The sequence below is a fragment of the Nannobrachium achirus genome, assembly GCF_963921795.1.
Source record: "Nannobrachium achirus genome assembly, chromosome: 16".
Lineage (NCBI taxonomy): Eukaryota > Metazoa > Chordata > Actinopteri > Myctophiformes > Myctophidae > Nannobrachium > Nannobrachium achirus.
The window spans coordinates 24,356,799-24,381,618 of record NC_137823.1 but is presented as its reverse complement, the minus strand read 5'-3'; the positions used below and the strand labels follow the sequence as shown (position 1 = coordinate 24,381,618).

The following is a 24,820-nucleotide window of genomic DNA, read 5'->3' as shown; positions in this document are numbered from 1 at the left end:
ATGACAGACTGTGGTGTTATATCACATGATTATACTTTTCAGATGACAGACTGTGGCGTTAAGAGGGTTAGCTCAGACTGAAGTCTATCGTGCCAGTACACCTCTGCCAGAGTAGCCTACAGGCCCACTGAGCAGAGAGAGTACCGGCACTCAGCCCTCATCATACGGCTGAGATCGGGACCCATGGCAATTCATCATTGCAAACCCTGCTCATTAGCAACAGATGCCATCCTAATGTGTAGTTAAAGTTAATGTGCACACATTTGAGCGGTGCCAAAACCGCTCCTACAGCTGACTTTGCACATAATGAAATCAACTCATAAAATAGGGGCGCTCACTTTACATATTTGTGAGATTGAATTCTGGTATGCAGCGGTATTACATTTGCAAAAACTGTCCAGACCAGTGGTTGTTTAGCAGGGACAGTGGAAAAGTTATTTAATTTCTTATTTCAATGTTCTTTTTTAAGTATAAAGTTGTCAAATATGTCAGTAATTTCTTTGTATGTTTAGGTTATGTGTCATATCTACCATGTACAGCTTCAAAGCCTAAAAGCCAAACAGAAATGTAATTGTCAATGACAAAAACAATCGTTAATCGCAATTATTTGAGTGACAATTAATCGTCATGTAAAATGTCATAATCGTGACAGCCCTACAAACATTGAGGAACCGGAATAGTTTCCAACACATTTGGACCGGGTTTAATCACACTGTCAGAGCTGGTTATGTGGACTTCACGTCTGCTATACAATTACAATATCACTGGTTCTCAAACGTGTGAACCAAATGCATTCATTCCCATTTGTACACCGAGTTACAGGCTTGTTGGGGTCCATTTGGAACCCCCTACAGGAATCGTTAAAGGGAAGCGCTCTGAATAACAGCATCAATTCCATGTCTAGTAGTCAAATGTAAATCTCCATATTTTTACCTTTTTAACTTAAGGTTAACAAGGTTTCCACCCGACAGACGAAATGTAAAAATAAACCATAGAATCAAGTACCTGACAAGAGCTTTGGTCATCAGAGAAGGTATAGGTGTCATCATTTCCTTTCTCTGACCCGTAACACACGCTGATTCTGTGCAACCCACCTAAAAAAATATATATTATTCAACAATTTCCAAACTTTCTCAAGCAATAATTTCCACAAACACCACAGTTCAGATGTTCGATGATAAAGTTAGCGGTTCAGTGTCTTGCTCAAGGACACAATTGCAGGAGGATTGATCTGGGAACCTTCTGGGACCCAGGTGAGCTCTACCTCCTGAACCACTTTCGCATGGTTGTTTTGTATGGATAAGAGTTTCAACTAAATGCCTTAACGCTTATCTAAAAAGGTTCTTTACAAAAGAGCTAAGAAACAAAGCAGAAAGATAATAATGGGAATGGAATGAATTGAGCAAAGACATTGAAGACAATTCAAACAGAGGGACTCACTTGTGTAATTTAATCCATTTAGGACTAAACGCAAATCTGTAATTTTAGATTGTAACCACTTTAACCATTATTTTATGCTTTAACTATAAAAAAATAGCAGATCTGCTGATTTTGAAAACTTGTGAACATTTGTGCAAGTCTTTGAATACTTTTGACCCGATTCTATAAGTGTCTTCTAAATCCTTCTTCTAAATGAGTGGTTCTCAAACCTTTTCATGTCAAGGACCCCCAAAATTACATGCATTTGGCCACAGACCCCCAATCTCAAAATATGTTGTTCCAGGGACCACCCAGAAGCAAATATTTGAGTTACAAATGTTTTAAAAATATATTTTCAAATACTTAAAAAAAAAAGAAGAAAAAAAATCTAAAATAGCAGATCAACAAGCTCGAAGCTGTGAGCTTGTAGATCTGCTATTATTCAATAGTTAAAGCATTCAATAATTCTAGGCCTAAATGGGTTAAATAGAGGGTCTCACTTGTGTAATGTTGAGGCTCAGCCTCGCCCTGCACACCGTTAACCATGGGTGCTCCTGCCGCACATGAAGTCTCTTGTGCCCCGTTGCTAAAAGAACAAGCGTCCTTGGCCTGGTCCCCATCACGGTTCACGTCCGCCATCACCTCCATTAGCCCACCAGGGGACCGGTGCAGCGCAGGGCCCACTACGTCATCTCGTTCTGGGGACAGAGGTCGGCAGTGGTCTGCTAGGCTGTTCTCTGGGGGAGGCACAGAGGAGGGGGCTGGAGCGCTACCAGAGGCAGGGCAAGGGCCCTGGTACAGAGGGTTGGTTTCGTACTCTGGGCCCCGTAGGCCCGGGAAGCAAATGACTGCCAAGTACCAGTGGGCTCTGTGGAGAATGAAAGAACACAACAACGTTGTGTTTTACAAAATGGTGCAACGGTTTGTTTTACAAAATGAGACAATCTGCCATTTGATTTTAGAACTCAAATTCAGATATTAATTAATTATGTTAGAATAACTAACTGTAAATATACTTTTGGTAGTATTTGCGATACATTGCGTTATACCATTAATACTATAAAGTTTGTTTATTTATAATAAAACCAAATTCAGTTCAATGTCAATTTAGCATATTTTTGCTATTCTAAGTAAATCCAAAATTATCCATGTTAACAAATATGACTCGTCTGTCTGTCCTTCACATATCTATAAAACCATTCATTTGATCGACTTCACAGGCTGAGGAACCAAGGAAGTGCCACGACAAGTGTGAAATCCATGGGATGAGTGGTTCCCCTAGAACAGACTTGGCCTGCTGCAAGCGAGCATCAGGCTTCACACTTGGTGGGTGTTTGCTGATCGGAGGAGCCACCAGTGTGTGTGTATCGGCAATGCACCAACATGTATAAAGCTGAGACTGGGAGACTCACGACTCGTTGATGGGTACAAAGATGAAGTCTTTTTGGAATAGGTCTACATGTCGAGTCCACGTCTTCACTCTATTGTGCTTCCTCTTCTGGATTCTAGCAACCACAGGGAGAAAGACAGGACTCCGTTAGCAATCTGAAAGCTTAAGGTTAAACAAACACATGGAAGGTTTTATTTAGTCCAGAAATTGAAAATACTATTTTGGTGATTAGGATTATTCTAGAGGTGTAATGAATGGACATTTCTTTTAGCACTGGAGGGGGATGGTAAAAAGAGCAAAAAAAAAACAAAAAAAACATCATTCAGTTATCGTTTTGCAGGACTTCATACTGGAAACAGTATATACTTTGCATTTTGTAGACAAATATTTTCACCTGAAGACAGTGTTTATGCGTTGCAGTCGTGAAACCAATGATCAATTACCTTAAAGTCACCCCACTTGATTCCCAGTACCACCAAATGCCCCTTTTTTCCTTTCCATTCTTACGGAGTAAGTTATGAAGTCCAAAAAAGACCACAGCCCTTCTTGTTCAAATCCACTCTCTAGCTCATGTAATATCATCTCTGTCGGGTGGAAACCTCTTATGTCCAACACTGTTACTTTTCAGGGTTTAAAAGTAGCTAAAGTAGCAGATCGACAAGCTCAAAACACATCTCCATGGGTCTATACTTGCCGCCCCCCCCCCCCCCCCCCCAATAAATACAAATCTCTTTGCTGAAAATAAGCGCTCTACAAGCTCGCGATGTGGTCCACAATAATGTCAAGTGAGTAAGCATGTGGAGAATCATCGATACGAATCAGTGAATCGATAAACGTGTGAGAGCACCGGTTGATTTAGTGTACATCGGATACCATTGACGGCTGAAATTGCGATGCATCGTTCGCTGCGTGCCTGCATCAGTAAAATCCACGTTGCACTGATGGGACAGTTGGACACTAACACTAACCATGCAGTTAAATTGCAAGATTAGTACCACACTTGGCACTTAACATCCCTGTCCGGTGTCCGCTGATCAGTTGTTGTGTCATTGTAGCACACAGAGTAATATTATGATCCACAGTAGTTTGTTCTTCTTGCCGATGCGCTGTATTAACTACAGTATATTGTACACACATATGAACAACAATGTTGCTGGGCGTACTGCTTACTGTGTAAAGAAATGCCATAATCCTGGATTATATTCAGATAATGAATGTTTTTCAGGTCAAGGACCCCTTAGCTGAGAGAGAGATGAACATTGTATCGCAGAATTATGTGCAGAATTGAATCGCCATCAAGTTGCATCAATCAGGAACAGGGGCGAATCCTATCGCATCGTATCGTCAGAGGCTTCAATGTACTGCTGATATATCGTATCGCTATCATATCGTATCACTGGCAGTCACAGTGTATCGAATCGCCCTCGTGATGGAGATCCACATGCTTACAAGTGAGTAATCAATGGTTTAAACATGCCCAGACCACAGGTATGGTCCTTTGTGCCGAGGACCACACTGACTCACGGTAGATTGGCTATATCTGGAACATTCCGCCTCTCTCTCTGATTCAGCCTCTTGTAGAAGAAAGAGCTGAACACGTGGCTTCTTTGCGCATCTTCCTTTTTCAATTTCTCCAAGACTACGTATCTGGAGGAAAGACAACAGCGGAGTTAGGTTTTGTTTCACATCGTTTTAGTGTGGTAATTAGAATGTTGGAATGTAAAGATATGCAGTATTTGTTGCTGTCTGGTAGAAACCTTGTATGTTCAAAACTGTTCCCTTTGTATCATTTTAATAACCGATCTACAAGCTCAAAACCAACTATTTCCACTACTTTTGTGTGATAATCATGCATGATGAAGTAGGGGACTCATTTACGAAAAAAACATGTCTACCCGACAGCAACGGTTTGCATGTTTGACTACAGTTCGATAAAAACAAAGGACCCACATTAATACAAATTTAACTCACTTTAAATAAAAGTCTATGATGACATCGTTTAGGAACTCTCCGTCATTAAGGCAATGAAGGTCTTCATTAGTAACAGTTATACCTCCTTTGGCTGGGGGAGGGGGGTACATAATGAGCCTGGAAAATAAAACAAACGTTACCATGATGACTGGAATAGTGGAATATCAGAGGAAAAATATTGTACTTTAACTGCACTACAATTATTTGAAAACTTTAGTTACTAGTTACTTTGTAGATTTTGATTATTACAAAACATAAATTAACCACTTCAACCCTATATAGCTTTTGGACATTTGAATAATAGACAATCTACAAGCTCACAAGCTTGTGGATCTGCTATTTTCAAGAGATTGTTATACATTTTATACATTTGGAAACTGCATAATGAGTACTTTCTACTTTTGTTACATTTGGATGACTATACTTTTACTCAAGTATTCTGGACTTTCACTTGTAACAGAGTACTTCTACATTGTAGTATTGATACTTTTTCCACAACTGAACACCGTCCTAAACATCGTTCTAGACTAGAGCAGACGTTCTGACAGCACAGAAAACGTGGACGCTGCTTACTTGACGATTGGTCCAGTGAAGGTGGACTGGAGTTCGCCCATGTCCTCTTCGTCGTCCTCAAAGAACGCGTTGGACTGCTGGCGGGTGGTCATCCGCGTTCGCACAGGTGTGGTCACTGGACTCACCTGGGTCACCTGCCCAGCAACCTTGGTGACCGCTGTAACCGGCGAGACCGGGGTGACTTTGTTAGCCGTCGGCTTTGACTGTGGAGAGAAAGAATAACGTTTTGCTTGTGAACGGGTGTAGTCTCTCCCAGATGGTACGCCTCCCAGAATAAAACCTTATGAACTGTAAATACATGAACGGTATATAAAACACATCGACGAGAAGAGGATAAAAGTCTAAAGAGAGCTGCTTCCCCTTTTTCAAAATCTAGAGCAGGGGACTTCAACAGGGGGTCCTCAGTGTTACTACAGCGGGTCCTCCAAATCTCTGTATGATAAAAACCTTTTTCTATTTTTTTATATAAACCACTTGAACCCATATGCTGAGAACTTTAGCAGAAAATAGCTGCTCTACAAGCTCACAACGCCTCGCAGAAAAGAGGTTTGGTGTAGAGGGGGAAAGGTCAATTTTATTAAGTATTGACATGCATATGCACTGCTGCCACCATCTGGCGGAGTCAGGTTAACGATTATGCTGTCAAACGATGAAACTAAGTGGAATCTATGAAAAGGTCGTGGGGGTCCCTGCTTCATCCCTCTCTCAACTAAGGGGTCCTTGGCCTGAAAACGTTGAAGACCCCTGCTCTAGAGGCTATTTGTTAAAAGTAGACAAGGTACAAAAATCAATAAAGGACTTAAAAAATAAAGTAAAAAAAGCGGCAACCCGCTAGTTGAATGGAAAACCCCTCACCTTCTCCTCTTTCTCCTTGGTGGCCTTGTTGTAGTTGACCAGTCGGATGTTGGCCTCATCAAACGTCAGCTTGGCGGGGAAGTCGGTCAGGTTGTTGTTGGTTCCGATCTCCACCAGAATATCTTCCAGTATCATCTGTTCCTTCATGTTGAGTCCGTTCTCGAAGATCAGAACAATGTACTTCTCGTCAGACTCTGGAGAAAAAGACAGGAGCAAAACGTTACACACGGTAATGAACTTTTCGACCAAAACCCCTATCAGAACTGTGCACGAGCGCTCTTGGCACAGGCTTATCATTTGCACCTAACATCCGACACGAATGATTTTGAGACAGACTTTTTTTTTTTGCACATCGAGACTCAAAGAACCATTTTCATTCCAGTGCAACCGTTTCCCCAGTGACAGTCAATGGACACAATCCTAATGTGAATGACATTGTGAATGAACTAGACGTGGCTCCACCCACTACTAATTCGACTGTAGGTAAAACCCACACCATTCAGAGAAAAGGTCAACCTTCGTTCCTCCGAGAAATAGGCATGCATCTCTCGATACTTACTGCCGTTTGGTAGAGTTTGATGTACGGGCTTCCCTAAAGAGAAAAAGGGAGTATAAAGTGTTTAATAATATGTCTAAGTCAACTGCTTCTGCTTCTAAATTGACTGTACCTGTAGGGACATAAACTTATGTATTTGCACTGAGAGTCCTTCTTTCTTCTGTTTAACAGCTGATGGTGTGGTGGTTGGTGGGGTGGGTGGGAGAGGGTGAGCAAGCTAACTGTATGAATGTTTTTATGGGACCCCCTCAAAAATGAGATGCCGCATCTCAAGGTGCATATTTCAATAAAAATCGGGAAGAGACTGAATTACAGAAAGACACTACCATTATATTTCACCCTGTAGACAAAGGCTATCATCATTCAAAACTTCTATGATTACAACATTGAAATTAGGAGACAATTAAATGATGACACTACAGAAAACTCCCGTCTGATCCCACTAGTCACTTTAGGGCAACTGTACAAGAGCAATTGCAACATTGGTTTGAAAATGGTGAAATCATTAAAAATGAATATGCATTCGTGAAAAGCGATTTTCCTGTCATTCCTGTATTCTAATTCTACACTTTGCCTAAGGTGCATAAATGTCAGGCGAATCCATTAGTGGGTAGACTAATAGTAGTATTGATTGATTCTCTAACTACCAATGTTTCTACTTGTGTTGATTCTCTTAACTACAAATATTTCTACCTTTGTTGACAACTGCCTGAAGGCATGGGTTATACTTCTCTCTCCTCTTATACAAGGGATTCGATTGATCAAGTCAAAGGGGTGGTGTGGAGGCTGTCAACATTTGTTTCTGACGCAAACAGATTGTCTATCAAACCCAGCACAGCCTGTGTCACTAAACTAGCGTCTGTCAACTACAAATTACCTTCTAAACAACGCTGTATTTTTCCTTACAGAACAAGGGGACAGCCATGGGTAGTAAAATGGCCCCATTTAGTTTGAGTCTACTGTTACCATTCTTTTATATCTGTGTTGTTGTGTTGATGTCCTGTTCATTCTATGGATGAGCATGGCAGACACACTGAAACAGTTTAATGATTATTTAAATTCAGCCAATGAACATCTACTGTTTACTCAAGTTCAGTTTCCTGGATGTGTTAGTCTTAAAAAATGACATCTCTATACAGACAGATGTGTATTGCAAACCCACAGATAGGAATGCTCTGTTACGAGGGGATAGTTTTCATCCCACACAACTCATTTGAAGTCTGCTAATAATCAGGCAGTTTCAAAGAGTACGGAGGGTTTGGAGCACAGACTTGGTTATAACACACAAGCAACCGATCTGACCAAAAGATTCATGGAAAGAGGGTACAAACAGGAGTGGATTGATGGTGCTGCTGACCATTTTATGAAGAGGAATGCCTCATACCTAAAACTAGACCTAAAAAGTCAAATTCTCTGCTCTGTGTGCTCAGGTACTCATCCATCCATTCTTTTATAAAAAAAATATAATTACAAAACACTGGCACATAATTCAATCAGACCCAAGACTCAACAGTTTTTAACGAAGCCCTAGATTACACACCTACCTGCACAGAAGAAAAGTACCTTTTTAGAAAACATTCCAGTTCGGAACTACTAGCCTAGCACAGCCAGTAGTGTTGCGCGGGTGAGGTTTTTTTAATAACCCGCACGACCCACAGCCCGCACGGAACGTAACCCGCCCGCGCCGCAGAACAATATACAAATCAACGAATCCGCCCGCCCCGCAACCCGCATTGTAAAAAAAGATGGTATATCATCTCCACAATAGCTCATCTTTATATACGGCTCTTCTAAGTACCCAAAGTCGCTTTACAGAAAGGTTTACAGTAGCACAATATTGTCATGGGCTAAATAAACAAACGTGTTGTTCAAATTGGGGTTTAGCCTAAAAGACATTCATTCCAAGACGTTCATTCTCTCTAATCGCCGGGCATCGTCGGGGTAAGAGTGGCGGTTTTATGTCAATCATATTTATACAGCGCCACGCACTTTAAACAGACAGCAAAAGACGGACAATATTAAATCCTGTTGGTTATTGATTAATCACCAGATTGGAGAGATGGGAGCGACTCGAGCCGAGGTAAGCGTGGTTGGTTGGTTCATTCAGTCAAAAAATCTGCCTCACTTGTGAAAGTTGTGTTTCAAATCGTATCCGTTGACTGGTTATATAACTTAACCGACACAAAGTATTTAGCTATAAACGGACTTGTGTGGATGACAGAGAGTCAGAGCTCAGAGACATTTAAGTGAAATCCTGATCAGCGACACGCGCTGAATTGTTTGTGCATCTTCTCTGCTGTGCTCACGTTGTGTCAAATGTTGGCAAGATGTGGTTCGCGGCCCCAACAGGAGCGGAATTGGGACGCTCCTCGCACCAAGGAGCGGAGGAGAAACCTCGCTCCTCTCTGGCGCATTTTAAAACTCGCTCGCTCGTGCTCGTATTCAAACGTTGTATTCTCATTCTTATAGGCCTACTCTTATTAAGAATAAAAGGCAAATAAGAACAGGTGATTATTCTTATTTATTTTTTGCACGTGAGAGTGGTGATAACCCACCCGCCCGCCGCCCGCCTGAAAAGGTCTGAAACCTTGACCCACCCACCCGCTGGCGGGCGGGTTGGCGGGCGGGTGGGGGCACCGGGTCGGCCCGCGCACCACTAACAGCCAGACAATCCACCCATGTTAAAACAAGGTGGGGATATATACTGCAGTTAGTTAGCTGCATTAGTATATAGTCTGGCCAAGCCAGGCTAGGGAACTACAGGTGTGGTAGCCGTGCCCAATGTGGCTTCACCACCAAATCCACGACTTACACACCACTGTTAATTTCGTCGACTAAAACTAAGACAAACCTTTTTTCACTGATGAAAACTGAATAAAAAACGAAATAAAAACTACGCTATGGTGACTAAAACTGAGACTAAATATAGTGACAATATCACACACAAATAAAAACTAGACTAAAATGTTATAGGGAGGGACTAGTGGAGAAGAGTTCCTGTAGAACTAAAAGACACTCAGGTGTTGCACTCTGAAAAAAGCAGATCTACAAGTTCACAACTCGTCGTGCTACAACTGCGCGCCGAGCTTGTAGATCGTCTATTTTCAGCATGCAACCTGTAACCAACAGACTCCTTCGCACCTGCATTAGCGAGCACTTGAAATGAAAAGGTTTGAGAAACCACTGACGTGCAGCATAGGTTCTGTGTACTCAGTGGTGTAAAGTAACTAAGTACATTTTTACAGTACTACTGTACTTGAGTACACTTTTGAGGTATTTGTACTTTACTTGAGTATTTCCAATACTTTTACTTCTACTCCACTACTTCTCAGATCCAAATATTGTACTTTTACTCCACTACAATCATTTGAAAACTTTAGTTACTAGTTACTTTTGCAGATGTAAATTTGGAATATTACAAAACCTTGGCTTTATACCTTGGCCATTTGAAAATAGCTATTTTCATTGATACTTTGACTTGAGTAAAACATTCGAGTTACTTTTTTCCACCACTGTAAAGTGTGTACTCACGGTCCCCAGCAGAGTCGTACCACTGGCCTCCCTTCTCCCTGGACATGTTGAGCTGCGTGCGGAGGCGGAGGCACTCCTCCGGCGTGGTCTGGAAGAAGAGGACGGGCAGCTTCCGCACGCAGCACCACTCGCAGCTGATCAGCTCCGACGCCCGCAGGCTCACCTTCTCCAGCGCGTCCGACTTGGTGTTGGCTGCCAGACAAACCCATGGAACAAAGCAAAACCTAAATCAGTCATGTCCGAGTCCTAATCGGTGATTTGTGAAACAGCATGGATGTTGGACCAGGGAGCGCTTCTTCTATTGCTAGTTTGACCTTCAAAGACCCTCTAATCCAGGGATTCCCAAACGTATTTGTCTCAGGGCACCCCATAGATATTTGTTTAATCCGAGGCACCCCTACATTATAATTTTCACCCACAGCACCTTATATTTATAGCATATCGTTGTTGGCGGGTGTCCAAAGCTGTTTGTTTTGTATTTATCATCTATAAAATGTACTAATGTACGCATCGCGAGGCGGTGTGTGCTTGTAGATCGGCTGTTTTCACTAGTTTTGTGCGACAGAGGTTTCTGCCTGACAGTAATGATATTTTAGTGATTATGTTGCGAGGAAAACGTTGAGATAATAGCCATTTTGGTTAGAACTGACTGAAAATAACTTTGTACTTCAAGTTTAAAATGATACTAAATATTTTTTCAAGTGTCCAAATAAATTCCAAATATTATCAAATGATCACGCGGCACCCCTGGACTGCTGTCGCCCAGGGTGCCCCGTCACCCACTTTGAAAACCCCTGCTCTAATCCAGTCAAACAGTATTATGGACACAGCATTGCATGACCATCAGTTAGAAAGGATTTTCACTTACGTTCTGTCTCAAGCTGGATGTGCTCTATGGAGAACTGAAAAGAAACAAACAGTTACTTATTGACCATGATCATAAAGAATTCTTGCAGTGTGCGCTTTTGGTCTACTGTTTTTTATATTTTATGATTCACATTTTATTTAGCTTTTTCCTTTTACACAATATTCTGGCCCGTATGGAAATGATTATGACGATCATGCGAAACATAATTATGATCATCTCAAATCATTGCGTGATGATGTGACAGGCCCGGCCCGGCTAACCCTCCACCTGACCGGCCTCAGGCCACACACTGCAGGGCCAGCGCGCCAAGCCTCCACCCCCCGCAGTCGCAAACCACATGACTTATAAATGACTTACTATGACAGGCTTTGTCACCATCCTGCGCAGCGTCCCGACCCTCACACTCCGACACTCCAGTATGATGCTTCCACACTTGTCAGATGGTTTGGATTTCTTTGTCCTAGGGGAGTCTGCTTCCAAGCTGTAGTTTCCATGCTACAAGGGCAATGGGGAGAGGAATGCGTTTAGCATCAGAATCATAAAGGACAGGGTTTTCTTTCTTCCTCACACTAAAGGCTGCAGTGTACTCCTTGTGGCGCGTAGCGCTATTCCGATGTCTCGTTGTTTCGAGGTCACAGTAGTCCTAGGCCAACCTGCCGACGCTGGTGAATGCTAACCCTAAGCCCAAACCTAACCGGACTGGGACCTTGAAACAACGGGACCTCGGAATATATCCAGATTTTGCCACTCCTCGTGGATTAAGAGTTCTCAATTCCGTTCTCTGATAAATTTGTTCGGTTCGGCCAGCCGAAATGTCTCCAGCATTTTTGTCGCCAGTGTTTTTGAACAATTACTTGGTACCAGTTCATAGGTTTATTTATCATGTGAAATCTAAACCCTAGACATGGCCTGCGAACACAAGAAAGTCGCCAGTCATGATACAGTATGAATGGACAGTGTTTGTTGTGTAATGCATGGGTCTTCAACGGGGGGTCCGGGACTCCTAGGAGGTCCTCAGAGTTACTACAGGGGGTTCTCCAAATCTTTGAGTGATTTTATATTAACCACTTGAACCCTAGTGTCCATATTCGGAGAACTTTAGCCAAAAATAGCAGATCTACAAACTCACAACGCCTCACGCTGGGAGGCGTTGTGAGCTTGTAGATCGACTATGTTCGGCAAAGAGCTTTGGTGTAGAGGAGAAAAACAGAAGACTAAGTACATAGTCAAAGGTCAAGTTTATTAAGTATTGATGGTTCAAGTGGTTAAATATCTGAAAACACAAATTGACATGAATCCAACATACACTGACGATTGTGCTGTCAAGCAAACTATGGAATCTATGCAAAGGTTGTGGGGGTCCCCGCTTCATCTCTCTCCCAACTAAGGGGTCCTTGGCCTGAAAACGTTGAAGACCCCTGGTGTAATGGGACTGTTAAATTCATCATACCTGATCTTTCATTCGAGACCTCCGGGTTAGCGAGATCTTCATGTCCATGTCGGGGAACATGTCGGAGTTCACGTCCTCCTGCTCGCCGCTGCTCTTCACCGCCGCCTCCACCCGCCCACCAGACGGTGCTGGAGATGAGTGGGCGGAGTCTGCCGGCCGAGGCGAAACGCTGTCCAACCGGTTGACGCTTCCCGTGCTGGCGTTGTCCAGGTCCTCCTCTTCATCACTGGACAGTACAACTGGGGGAACAACAAACGCGTGTTTTAGGCCTAGAATTATTGAATGCTTTAACCAGTGAAAAATAGCAGATATTCAAGCTCACAGCGCGGCACTCGGTGCCGCGCTGCGAGCTTGTAGATCTGCTATTTTTTGAAAAACAAAAAACAAACGTGTGTTAACAGCAGGAATCCCTCTTTCATTGGTGAGTCTTCCATGTGCGCCTAAACCTCGACATTAAACTTCACAAAAACTATGCCTAAACCTAACCGCAGGGGTTGACCCCAAGGTCTCAGAGGCTCTTGCCCGTCGGGCAAGTACAGGTCAAGTTCTACTTGCCCACAGGTCATGCCCACTTGCCCGAAAAGTAAATCATCCATTACGTAATTATCCATTATATAATTTATTTCTTTACTTTTTGGGGCTGTGTGATAAAAAATGTTATACTGTATCCTAAATACTTCCAAATTCCAAACACAGTACCTACATAGCTATGATTGAATATGTCTATGGTTTCACACTTGCCATTTTAGATTTTTAATAGTGTATAGCAACAGTAAAAACAGCACATTATAGGTAAACAAACAGTGCTCTTATTTTACATTCCACAGACCAGAAGACATAGCGTGCGGCTGCGCTGGCCACATTCAGGCGTTTAGACAGATATCTTGTGCTGTGTTTATAGACTGTTGCGTCCCCTCTCAAATGAGCACTTGCTCGGTCGGGCAACCTGAAAGCAAAATTCACCTGCCTGAAAGTTTTATTCACCTGCCAGGGGCAGGTGGGCAAGCCTTAGTGTCAATGCCTGCTAACCTCACAAACACTATGCCCAACTCTAACCCTAGCCTCACAGAAATTATGCCTAAACCTAACCCCTAACCACCTAGGCGAAACACTGGGAAGACTTACAGCAACTCCATGATTTTACACCTGAATGGGTGGCAGATGCTCAGCAACAACCAGTCAACTACCGTTGGCCACTGATTTGTTACTGGAACTGAAAATTCAAAAAGGTAATTCTGTACTGTATGTTTCTCAGTCATATTCCCCGCCCACACTTCGATTGTTTTATAATCGACCATGACATGGTGGCAAGTTTGCTTACCCAATCTTTTTATACTTACTTGATCTTTATTTTATTTTTGAGCGGTGCTAATCACTCCTACGTCTGGATTTGTGTGTATGTCCCCATGTCCGTATGAGCACGGAACTCCATGTATGGAGTTAACTTACGTCACGGACACAACGCCCCCATACAAGGAGATATGCAGTGCTCACTTCGCACCGGTGAGATTTTCAGGAAACCCGGTGAATGTAATCTCATACAGTATACACCCAAAACTATAAATAAATGTTTCATTGTCCAGAGTTTGAATTTGTCATTCAACTAACAGTTTATCAACAGAAGGACCTTCATATAAATTTCATTGAGCGGTGCTAACCGCTCCTACGTCTGGCTTTGTGTGTAAGTCCCTATGTCTCTATGTCCATATGAGCACAAGACTAACGTCATAGAAAGTACACAGAGACCGACATAACCACTGCTGGACATACTAGGAGCCCACACAAGGAGATATGCACGTGTGTCGTCATGTTTAAGAGAGGTCACTTCGCACAGGTGCGAAGGTGTGGTTTTTTTAAAGACATGTTTTTTAAAGAACTGTAAAATGAGCAAAATAAAAATCAAACCTCGGTTCGAAGTGAAGCGGTGAATTCTTATTCTATGTGTACTAGAGCTTTGAAATCAGTGTTCCAGATGTATACATTATGTGTTCTAGATCTATACTTTCTATGTGCTTTAGTTCTATACTTTTACGAATTCTGAATGAATGAATGATTTTGTCTGGAGGGCCAAATTGTCATGTGAAGCTTGACCAATCCTCAATTCTGCATGCACGGGACATGTACGGGACATGTACGGGACATGTACGGGACAGACATTCTCACTCCTTGAGAATCTATGGGAATCCTCAAAAAAACAGGTACGGGACAGACAAAGCCACTCCTTGGAAGCGGCTTTCACCACTTCAAAAAAAGGAGCTCTAAAAAAAAAGCCACATTTAATTCAAATTCCCTACAACTAGAGACTGAGACTATACTGAAAATACATGTTGGTAGATTGATCTCTCTGAAGGCAGGTACAATAGAGCTCAGCTAAATTTAAATGTCGCACATTCATCGTCTCTTGTCTCTAACGGCTCCCGTTCACAAGCAGATGTGAGTTTCATGGCTGACCTGGAAAGATTCAGCAGCAGGTGTTTTGTGGTTTTCGTAGTATTACTAAACACTTGGCAAGCAGCTGCATTTCAAAATCCTCTGCCTATAATTAACTACCACCGGTGAATTAGCTTTCCAATTTAACTTGTTCACAAATTATTCTCTTATCTAGAGACGCATAAGAGTGCACCTGGGGGTAATCTCCAGTTCCTAGCTCAGCAACCTTCCCTGTGAATAATAGAGCGCAACAAACTGACCTCCTTCCTGTAATCGTCAGATTACACAACATGCACACGCACGTGGCTTACGGGGCTCTTCAAAATAAAACGCAAGTGAATGACTGTAGCCCATGTGTTAAGTACTTTGTAAACCTTAAACTGCTGTGCTGTCTCCGGGCGGGTATCTATCAATCTATCTGTAAGTCAACTACACTCCCGTTGAATCATCCTGATCATAAAACATTTGATTCTGTACATAAAAAAAAATTGGACAATGCAATGCAGTGTACATATTTTAAGAATGAATGAACAAATTCTCCCATGAGCCGCTGCAACACATTAGGATTGTGGGTATTGAAGTAGGATTCCTTTGTTCCCTTGGAGAACTTACTGGGATCATTGAGTTCATGTTGCTGCCTGGACACCGCCGTCCTCTTCCCTTTGGTGGACAGAGAGATCCTGGCGCCGCAACAGCTCGGCGCCGTGCCGGCTAGTCCTGCGGCAGGCCTCCCGTTTGTATTGTTACTGGGGTGGGGCAGCAGGCCGACCCTGGCGTTCGTGATTCGTACCGGGAGGATCTCCATGCGCGGCGCCCTCATGGTCGACCCCGGACCATAGAAGGCTGGAGGCTTGTTGTTGAGGTGGAGGCCGCCGACGGCGACCAAGGTGGTATTGGTGGTGGCGGCTGGTCCGGGGGAGGTGGGGGGCTGCGAGCGGAAGGGGGGCCGGGATGCCAAAGAGGATGGTGGAGGGGCTTGCTGGACGACGTGCTGGCAGGAAGGGGGAAGGGCCAGGCTGCTGCCACAGTGCTGACACTTGGAACCGTCTACCTGGCTCGTCGCCTGTTTGCACTTGCCGCAAACCGCTAGGTGCACACTTGGTCGAATAGGCTGCGGGTGTATGAGGAGAACCATGTTATATATCGTCGTTGTCGGGTGCAAATCTTGTATGTCCAAAACTGTTCGTTTTGCATTATCATTTTAAAAATGATTTAAACTAGTGAAAACAGACGATCTACAAGCCCACAAGCACGCGATGCACTGTGTGCTTGTAGATCTGCTGTGTTCACTACTTTTGTGCAACGGCCTTGTATGATGAAGCAGTGCTTTACTTTGGGAAAGAACGTACAAATTTGAAACTTGGAGATACGAGGTTTCTGCCCGACAGTGACGATATACTATATTAGTTACTCAATGTCATGATTGCTTCAGGCTTTTGCCTCGAGAACAGCAGATCTACAAGCTTACAATGCATCAACATGCAACAAGTTTTTGTACCCCACCATTGGACTAGCAAGGGCTACTATTGGATTATCAAGGGATAATCGACAGGGAGTCAGTCATTACTGAAAGATAAACCCTGACAGTGTGATTGGAACCCGAAGCGAGGCAGAGGGGTCTTTATCACACCTGAAGGGGTTTGTTTCTCAATAATAACCGATTCCAGACAATTATCCCACTTATTACGGCTACTTAAACCAAAACAACAAAATTATTTAATAGATTTTTTTACAGTAGCCTTTTTACTTATGCCAGGTGCATCCATTGCACCTTGATCGGTTTGGAAAACACTGGTATCTTACCAGTGTAGTTTTAATAGCAGAGGGGAAACCACTGCAGCCTTCTAGGAGGGGCTTCCTCTTCTGTGGGAAACGGCGCTTTATGTTCAAGTGATCTTCACCTACCAGGGAGGGAGGAGAACAGACAGAAAGACAGATCTGCGTTAATATCAATAGTGTTATGGTGTGACAGGTGAGAAACCAGAAGCTGACAATGAAACAAGGGCAGGTCAAGTCTAGTAAACATTTATTAGACGGAACGAAAAGGTTAGCCAGGCATACGTGGCCATGAAAGACACAGACTGAGGACTGGTCTAAAGAAAGAATACGTTATTCATGGCATAACCACGGTCATAATGAGGACATAGTTAACAATAGATCCACCCCAAAATGAGAAAAAAGTGGCAAAAAAAATCCTAAAAAGTAAAAATTGTATTACTTTCAGGCAAACAATGCTCGATTACATAGGCAGGTCTGGACCAATTTCAACCAATATAATTAATGTATTACATAGCCTGATTTGAGACTCAGCTCACGCTTTAGTCTGAAACTGTGCCCTATTCTAAACGATTAACGGGGGAGGGACTTTTTTGCAAGCGTGTAATCGCGACGCACAGCCGTGGAGTGTGTGTGTGTGTCTCTCTCTGTCTGTGCCAGTGACTGCTTACACACAGAACTGCGACCAGAAACATGTAATCAACATTAACAGCTTGGTGAACTCAGCGTGCGCGTGTGTGTGTATGTGTGCCTGTCGTGTGAGAACTTCCATTTGAAATCGTTTCAACTGCTGCGCTGATTGGATATTCGTTAGACCCACCCCCCGCGCTCATTGGATCAGCCGAATCTTTTGGCTGCTAAACTGCCTATTCATGTACTCAGTCCACTCTGAGAGTGGGCGGGGTCTATGGGCTGGAACCAGGCAATGTATTACACGAATATCAAGGTCGCAGGACGCAGTAATATAGAAAAGAAAAGGTGGATGCAGTTACAGTTCTTACAGACAGGTAGCTACAACTAGAACTGGGTGCAAATAACCGCAATACCACGCACGGTTGTGTAAAGGCATACCGCGGCGCTGAGTTAATTACCGCGAAAATGGGAACGATGATCAGGTGTATGGAATGCAGACCTGATAGGATTGGTTGAATGGGAAAATGCTTTTTTTATTACTACAATTTCAATGTACAAGAGAGACAACATGGCAAAAAAACAACAACATGAGGATATAGTCCATATAATGAATATAATGAGTAGCCTATATGAAGTGTACGGTCTAACTAAAGTGAATATGAATCAATGCACAGACAGTCTATCAACCATAAATATGATGAAGTCTCACAGCAGTTATCCATAACTGATGTCTATTCTGTCATGGTTCTTCAGCAATAATCATTTCTTTAACCCATTTAGAACGGGTACACATTATAGTGTATCATTATTTTATGATTTAACTATTGACAAATAGCAGATCTACAAGCTCACAGCGCGGCGCGCTGCGAGCTTGTAGATCTGCTATTTTTTTTAAATCGTGAAAATTCGAATTTTGGCCCGATTCTATAAGCGTCTTTTGAATCAATCTAAGGTTTTTTGAAAAAAAAAAAAACATGTTTCTATGTCAGCAATCTGGCTAGCCATCGTCAAAGAAAAGGTCCTTTTCACTTAACTGGAGCTCAGTTAGTCTGTTCTTGAGAGACTACTATGTCTGTGGTTCTCAAACCTTTTCATGTGAAGGACCCCAAAAATGATATGTATTTGGCCACGGACCCCCATCTCAAAATATTTAGTTCCAGGGACCACCCAGAAGCAAAATTTGAGTTGCGCGACTGTCTTATATGATAAAGCAGGGCTTTACCTTACAATTATTTGAAGGGCACACTTCTTTCTCAAATCGTATTACTTCCTTGCATTTTCAGCTTTTTGTTTTCGATCGTAAAAAGACCAAAAATAAATAAATAAATAAATAAAAGATGTTGATAGATGATGATTAAATATGGCTGTGGAGAGCTCTGCAGCACCAAGGTCACTTTTTGTACAGAAATCCTCTAATCACTTCCTGGATTCAGAGACTTGGCAAAGCTATACAGCCTTATTAAGCTAGTCTACAGTATGTGAGTGTGATGAGCCGTCCTCTCTTTGCTCATCTGATGCTGCTGCCAGGGTGGAAGGAAGGGAAGCAGGCACGGGGGAAGGAGACGGGGACGTAGGGAAAGACAAGAGAGGCAAAGAGGAAGGTAGAGAGAAAGAGGGAGGAAACAGAGAAGGCAGGCACACACAGAAGAAGGGAGACGGGTATTGAGAGATAGGGAGGACGGGTAGGGGAATAACAGGCACACAGGGAGATGGAAGGAGGCAGAGAGGCATAGATGCAGGCAGGCACAGAGGCTTCCTCTCTCAGGGGCTTTGTGGATTAATCTGAGAGGGCTCTGATCCCCCTCTCTGGCAGACAGCAGGCAGGAGAGTCTGCCCAGATCTGCAGCCCCACAACAAAGCCACAACCATTTGCCTGTCGATGCTACAGAGTACATGCACACACCACATACACAGTACATACTGCATTTGTTCTCATACACGGTATGTTGTGCGCACGAACACAGATAGATGCACAAACACGCTGCACGGCGCACACACAATTTCTTCATTCACCCCCTCCCACCTGGCCAGAAGAACACAGTGTTCTCCTTGAAACTCTGTCTATCTGCAATTGTCAACAATCCTATCAATTAACTGTCCTACTGCCAGATGTTATAATGTATTTATTGGGGCTGGTGCCAGCAAAAAGCAGCTTACCTTTGCGATGTTATAGAAAATTATCTATTGATATTTTCAAACTAATTCTTTTTTACGGTACGACGCTCATATGTGTACTTTGGCCTAGCTGGCGGCATGAGGGCAGCCTTATACAAAGAATTCATGTGAATTGGGCCGTTTCGCTTGCCATCCAGTCAGAGCATAGAAATACATTTTCTAGAACAGATCCACAGAAAACAGCCAGGAAGTGATTTGGGACTCCATTATTGCTAACGTGCGGTGGATTTTTGAGAGCAGCATTACGGGAGATGTTTTTACAGTACACGGCGGCGCAACCCCCCTATGAGCTTACAGTCATCAGAAGAGGTAAAAACGAGCCGTATTGGCAACGCGCCGCCGTCAAAATTGGGGCGAACGGGAACGTCCGAAGCAGTAAAAGAGTTAAAGAATTAAAGAAAATATGACGTGGTGACTTTCTCATGAATGTGGATGCTGCGTACCTGTTATCTCTGGACAGGTGAGCACAATGCTGTCGACTTCAACTGCTTGCTGCGCCGGGCTGCAGAAGTTATTTCTGGAAGGGTAAAAGAAATTATGTTGTTAGTACTTATTCGGTTGACCTAGTCTCTCAAACTGTTTGTTCGTTATGCGGATTTTCCGGAATGTCACAAAAATAAGCCAAACATTATTTCCCCTTAGAAACAGAATATGAAGTATATCAAACAACTAGTTCATATGGATCCTGCTACATGGCAAACTACAGCATTTCACAATTAGGGTCAGGCCAAAGGTTGGTTAGAGAAGACAGATAACATGCACTAAAGCCATCAAGTATTTCACCAGAGCATAGTAAACAATAAGAGTACATCTGTACTGTTTATAACTCTATAAAGAAACGGATACTGTTTGCGCTGTAAAAATACTGGATACAACCCATTTCCCAATCACAAACAGCTGCTATGTTTTTAAACACATATATGAACATGTCATTACTCAGTACCCACACACTGAACAAAGTCTGGAGAAATAAGCTCTGACTGTATATTATTGTAATCCGATACTAAGAATTGAGCGGAGAGAAAGCAACAAAAGTGCATGCAATGGTTCTGAGCCAAGTAAGGGGCTCAAGAGCGACTGCTTACCTTTCCTTAAAGTCAAGGCTGCTTAAAAAAAGAAAAAAAAAGAAAAAGAAAAGAAGAATCATGTCTCACTAAAGCATTCAGTTCACCTGTGTTAGTTAGATGTGGTTTACACCTAAAGCAACGTCTCTCTCCACCTGCGTTTTTGACATGAATGTTCAAATGTACAGTACTACAAGTCGTCCTATTTTAGGTTCTACTAGTCTGTGGTTGTCTGACAGACATGGTTGTACATCGAAGATTTCATGTATGAATATAACATTTAATTTGCCTTTATTGATCCCATGCCCTAATTGTCTCAAATCCATCTTAAAGAGCAGCATATAGATTAATACATATGTCAGATACTGATGGCCAATATACATGTACAACCCAAAACACAAACCCACAGACTGAACCCGACTCAGAGTGAACTGTAATTTCACCTTTGGGGTTTCCTTATTGCGTGCTGAAAGCTGCGTCCTTGTAGGACTACTGTTGGCGTGTGACTGACGATGCAATAGTTGTTGGTTCTGTTAGGGATAATTGGTTCTGGGAGATCGCTGCAAAAGAGGAACAAATGGTCGGTCAAACATAGCCGATATGTTCACAATAGAAAAACATTCATTTTCTTTCTATGCTTTTGGGACATTTGTGTGAAATTGCAGGTTACGGGTGTGAGTATGCAGTAGAGTGTGTGTCAGTGTGTGTGTGTGTGTGTGTGTGTGTGTGTGGGGGGGGGGGGGGGGGGGGGGGGGGGTTAGCTCAGTTTATGTGTGGGAGTGAGTGTTCACTTCCAGGTGCTGATCATTATCTGATTGCTGGCTGCCAATCACTATTGCTTCTGGTGATTGGGTGGAGAAGATTGAAGAAGACTACATAAGGCATTCAAACACCTGTGATCTCAGGCAGCACTTGCAGTAGTGCTGTCCACCCACACGCTCTTGGTGTTCACTGTACTAATAGTTCTCATTCTCTCAAGTATTTGTTCACAGTTTAATGGCTTTAATGAGAAGAAGTTAACCTGTTTATGGCCACAGAAGCCTGCTTTTTTTTGTATTAGTCATATTTTTAACCTTTGCTTTTATATGAAATATCCAAGACAAGAAGGACTTATGGAAGATGCTTCCTGAACAGATTGCTAGTCTGACCACTTCAAATGCTCTAATCTTAAAAAAGGTTCAAGGTTGTACTTTATTCATATGTCTTTTGTAGAGGTACATAAGAGTAAAACTTATTTTTATTCGGCTTCCTTTCAGACATTGCAGTGGTATATATAAAATAACAGCAGAACAACAAAACAACACATGTAAAGATAAAATAATAAGTAATAATGAATTAGGAAAGAAAGAGTGCAAAGGCAAAAGAGCAAAGAGAAGGTAAAAAGCATCCTCAGCTGTACATGTGCATAAGGTTATTGTATACACCCATGACATTATTTTCCCGAAGTAGCTACTGTACTATAACATTTTGTAAACAACTTCACAGTGTGCGTTCTATGTGCAACAGGTTAGTATAATTAAAAACTTCAAGTATATATATATATTTAAGTACAGTAGGTGCCGTTCAGCCTCACAGTAACTATTATGTACTGTTGGTGAGGCTTGAGCCTAATAGTGCAGGGAAGGGAGGGACGAGGGGGATGGCGGGGGGGTCGGCTAGCTATTCTTTTTGCCCTGGACCGTTCTCGTCTCTGACAGATTGTTCATGTGCCTGATTGTTTGTGGAAAGAAGCTTTTTAGCAGGCTGTTGCTAGTAGCTTTGAGACTGCGTAGCCGTTTTCTATGCAGCAACATCTTGAACAGACTGTGGTTGGGTTGGTGTATATCTTTGATGATTCCCTGGGCTTTTTTGACACCGCGTTCGTCGTACAGGGCTTGGATTGGGGGGAGATCGCATCCGCTGATGCGTTCGGCTGTCCGCACGACCCTCTGCAGGGCCTTAAGGTTGAGGTCGGTGCAGCCGCCGTACCAAGCAGTGAAGCAGCCAAATAATGACCAAAAATAGCCTATCTACAAGCTCGCACTGAGAGCTTATAGATCGGCCAGCGCAACATGGTTCCATAGAACACATGCTGGCTTCTATGGAACCCAAATGACTAAAATCAGCCGTGGCGACTGAGAACTTTAATACATGCATGTGAAAAGCAACAAATACAGGTTCAGGCAATACTTGCGTGACATACCCGAGTCTCCTGCCAGGCGATAGTTTGTTGAGAGGCCTACTGTGATTGTTTGTCCTGCTTTCATATGGTCTCATGGGATCCGGCGACAAGTAGTGCCTAAGGGCTGGAGACTGGAGTGGAGAGAGAAACAACAGATTATTTACGGGGCAGAGGCATCTGCTTGGAAAGGAAACATTACGTTTAGAGCGCACATCTGTTTAATACAGTGTGATAAACTGAGTAAAGGCAGTTATTATGCAGGAAACCACATCATTTCCTGGTATAAGTCTGTGTTCATGGATGTATCCTGGACCACTAAAGTCAATTCATTTCCAGTGCCATACAACAGAACATCCACTTTCTAAATGGCTTCCAACAAACTAGTAGATTTCCTTTGTAAAAGCGGACAACTACAACTGCTCGATCCACATACTTAAACTTGTGTATTTGATATTATATAAAAAGGGGCTATCATCATAACAATATGCAGGGGTCTTCAATTTTTTTTCAGACCAAGGACCCCTTAGCTGAGTGAGATGAAGCAGGGACCCCACCACATATTGCATAGATGAGAGAGATGAAGCAGGGACCCCCACCACATTGTATACATTTAAAATACTGACAAAATACTTTTCAAGATTATATTTCCTTTTTGCATTTTGTGCTTTATTTTAGATAGGAGAGCACAGAGAGACAGGAAACTGAGGGCAGAGAGAGACTCCTGTGAGTCCCTGGACTCACAAGGAGCATGTGGTCCTTGTGGTACCATGAGGGTCCTGTGCCACCAGGTACCCTCACAAAAATACTAGGACCACATTGCCATGTTACTTTAGGATTATTGAATGCTTTAACTATTGAAAAATAGCAGATATACAAGCTCACAGCGTGGCACCGAGTGCCGCGCTGCGAGCTTGTAGATCTGCTATTTTTGAAAAAGTCGTGAAAATGTGTGCAAATCTTTGAATATATGTATTTTCAAAGCGAACGTTTGTAAATAAAATTTTGCTTCTGGGTGGTCCCTGGAACAAAATATTTTGAGATGGGGGTCCATGGCCAAATATGTATCAGTTTGGGGGTCCTTCAAATGAAAAGGTTTGAGAACCACTGACATAGTAGTCTCTCAAGAACAGACTAACTAAGCTCCAGTTAAGCGAAAAGGACCTTTTCTTTGACGATGGCTGGCCAGATTGCTGACATAGAAACATAGGTTTTTCAAAAAACCTTAGAAGGATTCAAAAGACACTTATAGAATCGGGTCAAAATTAAAATTTTCACAATTTTTCAAAAATAGCAGATCTACAAGCTCGCCGCGCTATGAGCTTGTATATCTGCTATTTTTTAATAGTTAAAGCATAAAATAATTATACACCCGTTCTAAATGGGTTAACTTGCATATCCTGAATAACTGAGTCAATATTGGCTAAACACCATTAAAAAAACCATGGACATTTGAATTTTGTTCGTAAAGTAAATCTCTCCAGGGAGAAGCTACAGTTTGTGCCCCAATCCACGCTTTAAGATGCAGAAATAACTGTGCATGTGCAAAACATTTCATTGTGTGGGTTAAACTATCTCAAAACAGTTTACAGTTTATTGTCATACTGAAATAATCCAATGGCTTAGAGAGAGAGAGAAAAAAAAAGATAGCTGAGGTAATGGGAAATGGTCTCTGCAATAATGTCAAGTACACCGTGGGTTGTAGTCAAGGGGCAAGACATGCCAAACCACTGTTATGGTCCTTTAAAGATTAGACTCTTTAACAACATTGGCTGCTACACTCCTGGCATAAAATATGATAAAACAAACAGAATACAATGAGATGATCCCACTCCCAAATTGCCACATGCACCCCCCCACCACGTGAACCACAAGGGTGGTTCACGAGAATGAGTAGAGAATGAGTCCCCTAGCCAGCTGTGCATTGGACCTCCAGGGTGCAATTGCCCTGTGACACCAGATGCCAATGAT

The 24,820-nt window shown here is 42.7% G+C and overlaps 1 protein-coding gene across 3 annotated transcripts in view; it reads right to left on the bottom strand.

The window, feature by feature from the left end:
- Positions 1–24,820, bottom strand: part of senp6a (SUMO specific peptidase 6a) — a 37,377-nt gene that overhangs the window by 5,735 nt on the left and 6,822 nt on the right. Inside the window, exons 4-21 of one of the 3 annotated variants that reach the window (XM_080744353.1) lie at positions 22,874–22,983; positions 21,135–21,251; positions 20,713–20,730; positions 20,071–20,144; positions 16,847–16,944; positions 15,656–16,154; positions 12,614–12,852; positions 11,521–11,658; positions 11,164–11,197; positions 10,296–10,487; positions 6,768–6,800; positions 6,209–6,402; positions 5,354–5,556; positions 4,781–4,897; positions 4,334–4,456; positions 2,832–2,924; positions 1,920–2,287; positions 1,006–1,094 (exon numbers count right to left, since the gene is read on the bottom strand). In XM_080744353.1, coding sequence (XP_080600479.1) covers positions 1,006–1,094; positions 1,920–2,287; positions 2,832–2,924; positions 4,334–4,456; positions 4,781–4,897; positions 5,354–5,556; positions 6,209–6,402; positions 6,768–6,800; positions 10,296–10,487; positions 11,164–11,197; positions 11,521–11,658; positions 12,614–12,852; positions 15,656–16,154; positions 16,847–16,944; positions 20,071–20,144; positions 20,713–20,730; positions 21,135–21,251; positions 22,874–22,983 — 2,739 coding nt within the window. The remainder of the gene's footprint in view (positions 1–1,005; positions 1,095–1,919; positions 2,288–2,831; positions 2,925–4,333; positions 4,457–4,780; positions 4,898–5,353; positions 5,557–6,208; positions 6,403–6,767; positions 6,801–10,295; positions 10,488–11,163; positions 11,198–11,520; positions 11,659–12,613; positions 12,853–15,655; positions 16,155–16,846; positions 16,945–20,070; positions 20,145–20,712; positions 20,731–21,134; positions 21,252–22,873; positions 22,984–24,820) is intronic. The other 2 variants (XM_080744355.1, XM_080744354.1) reach the window with 2 other exon arrangements.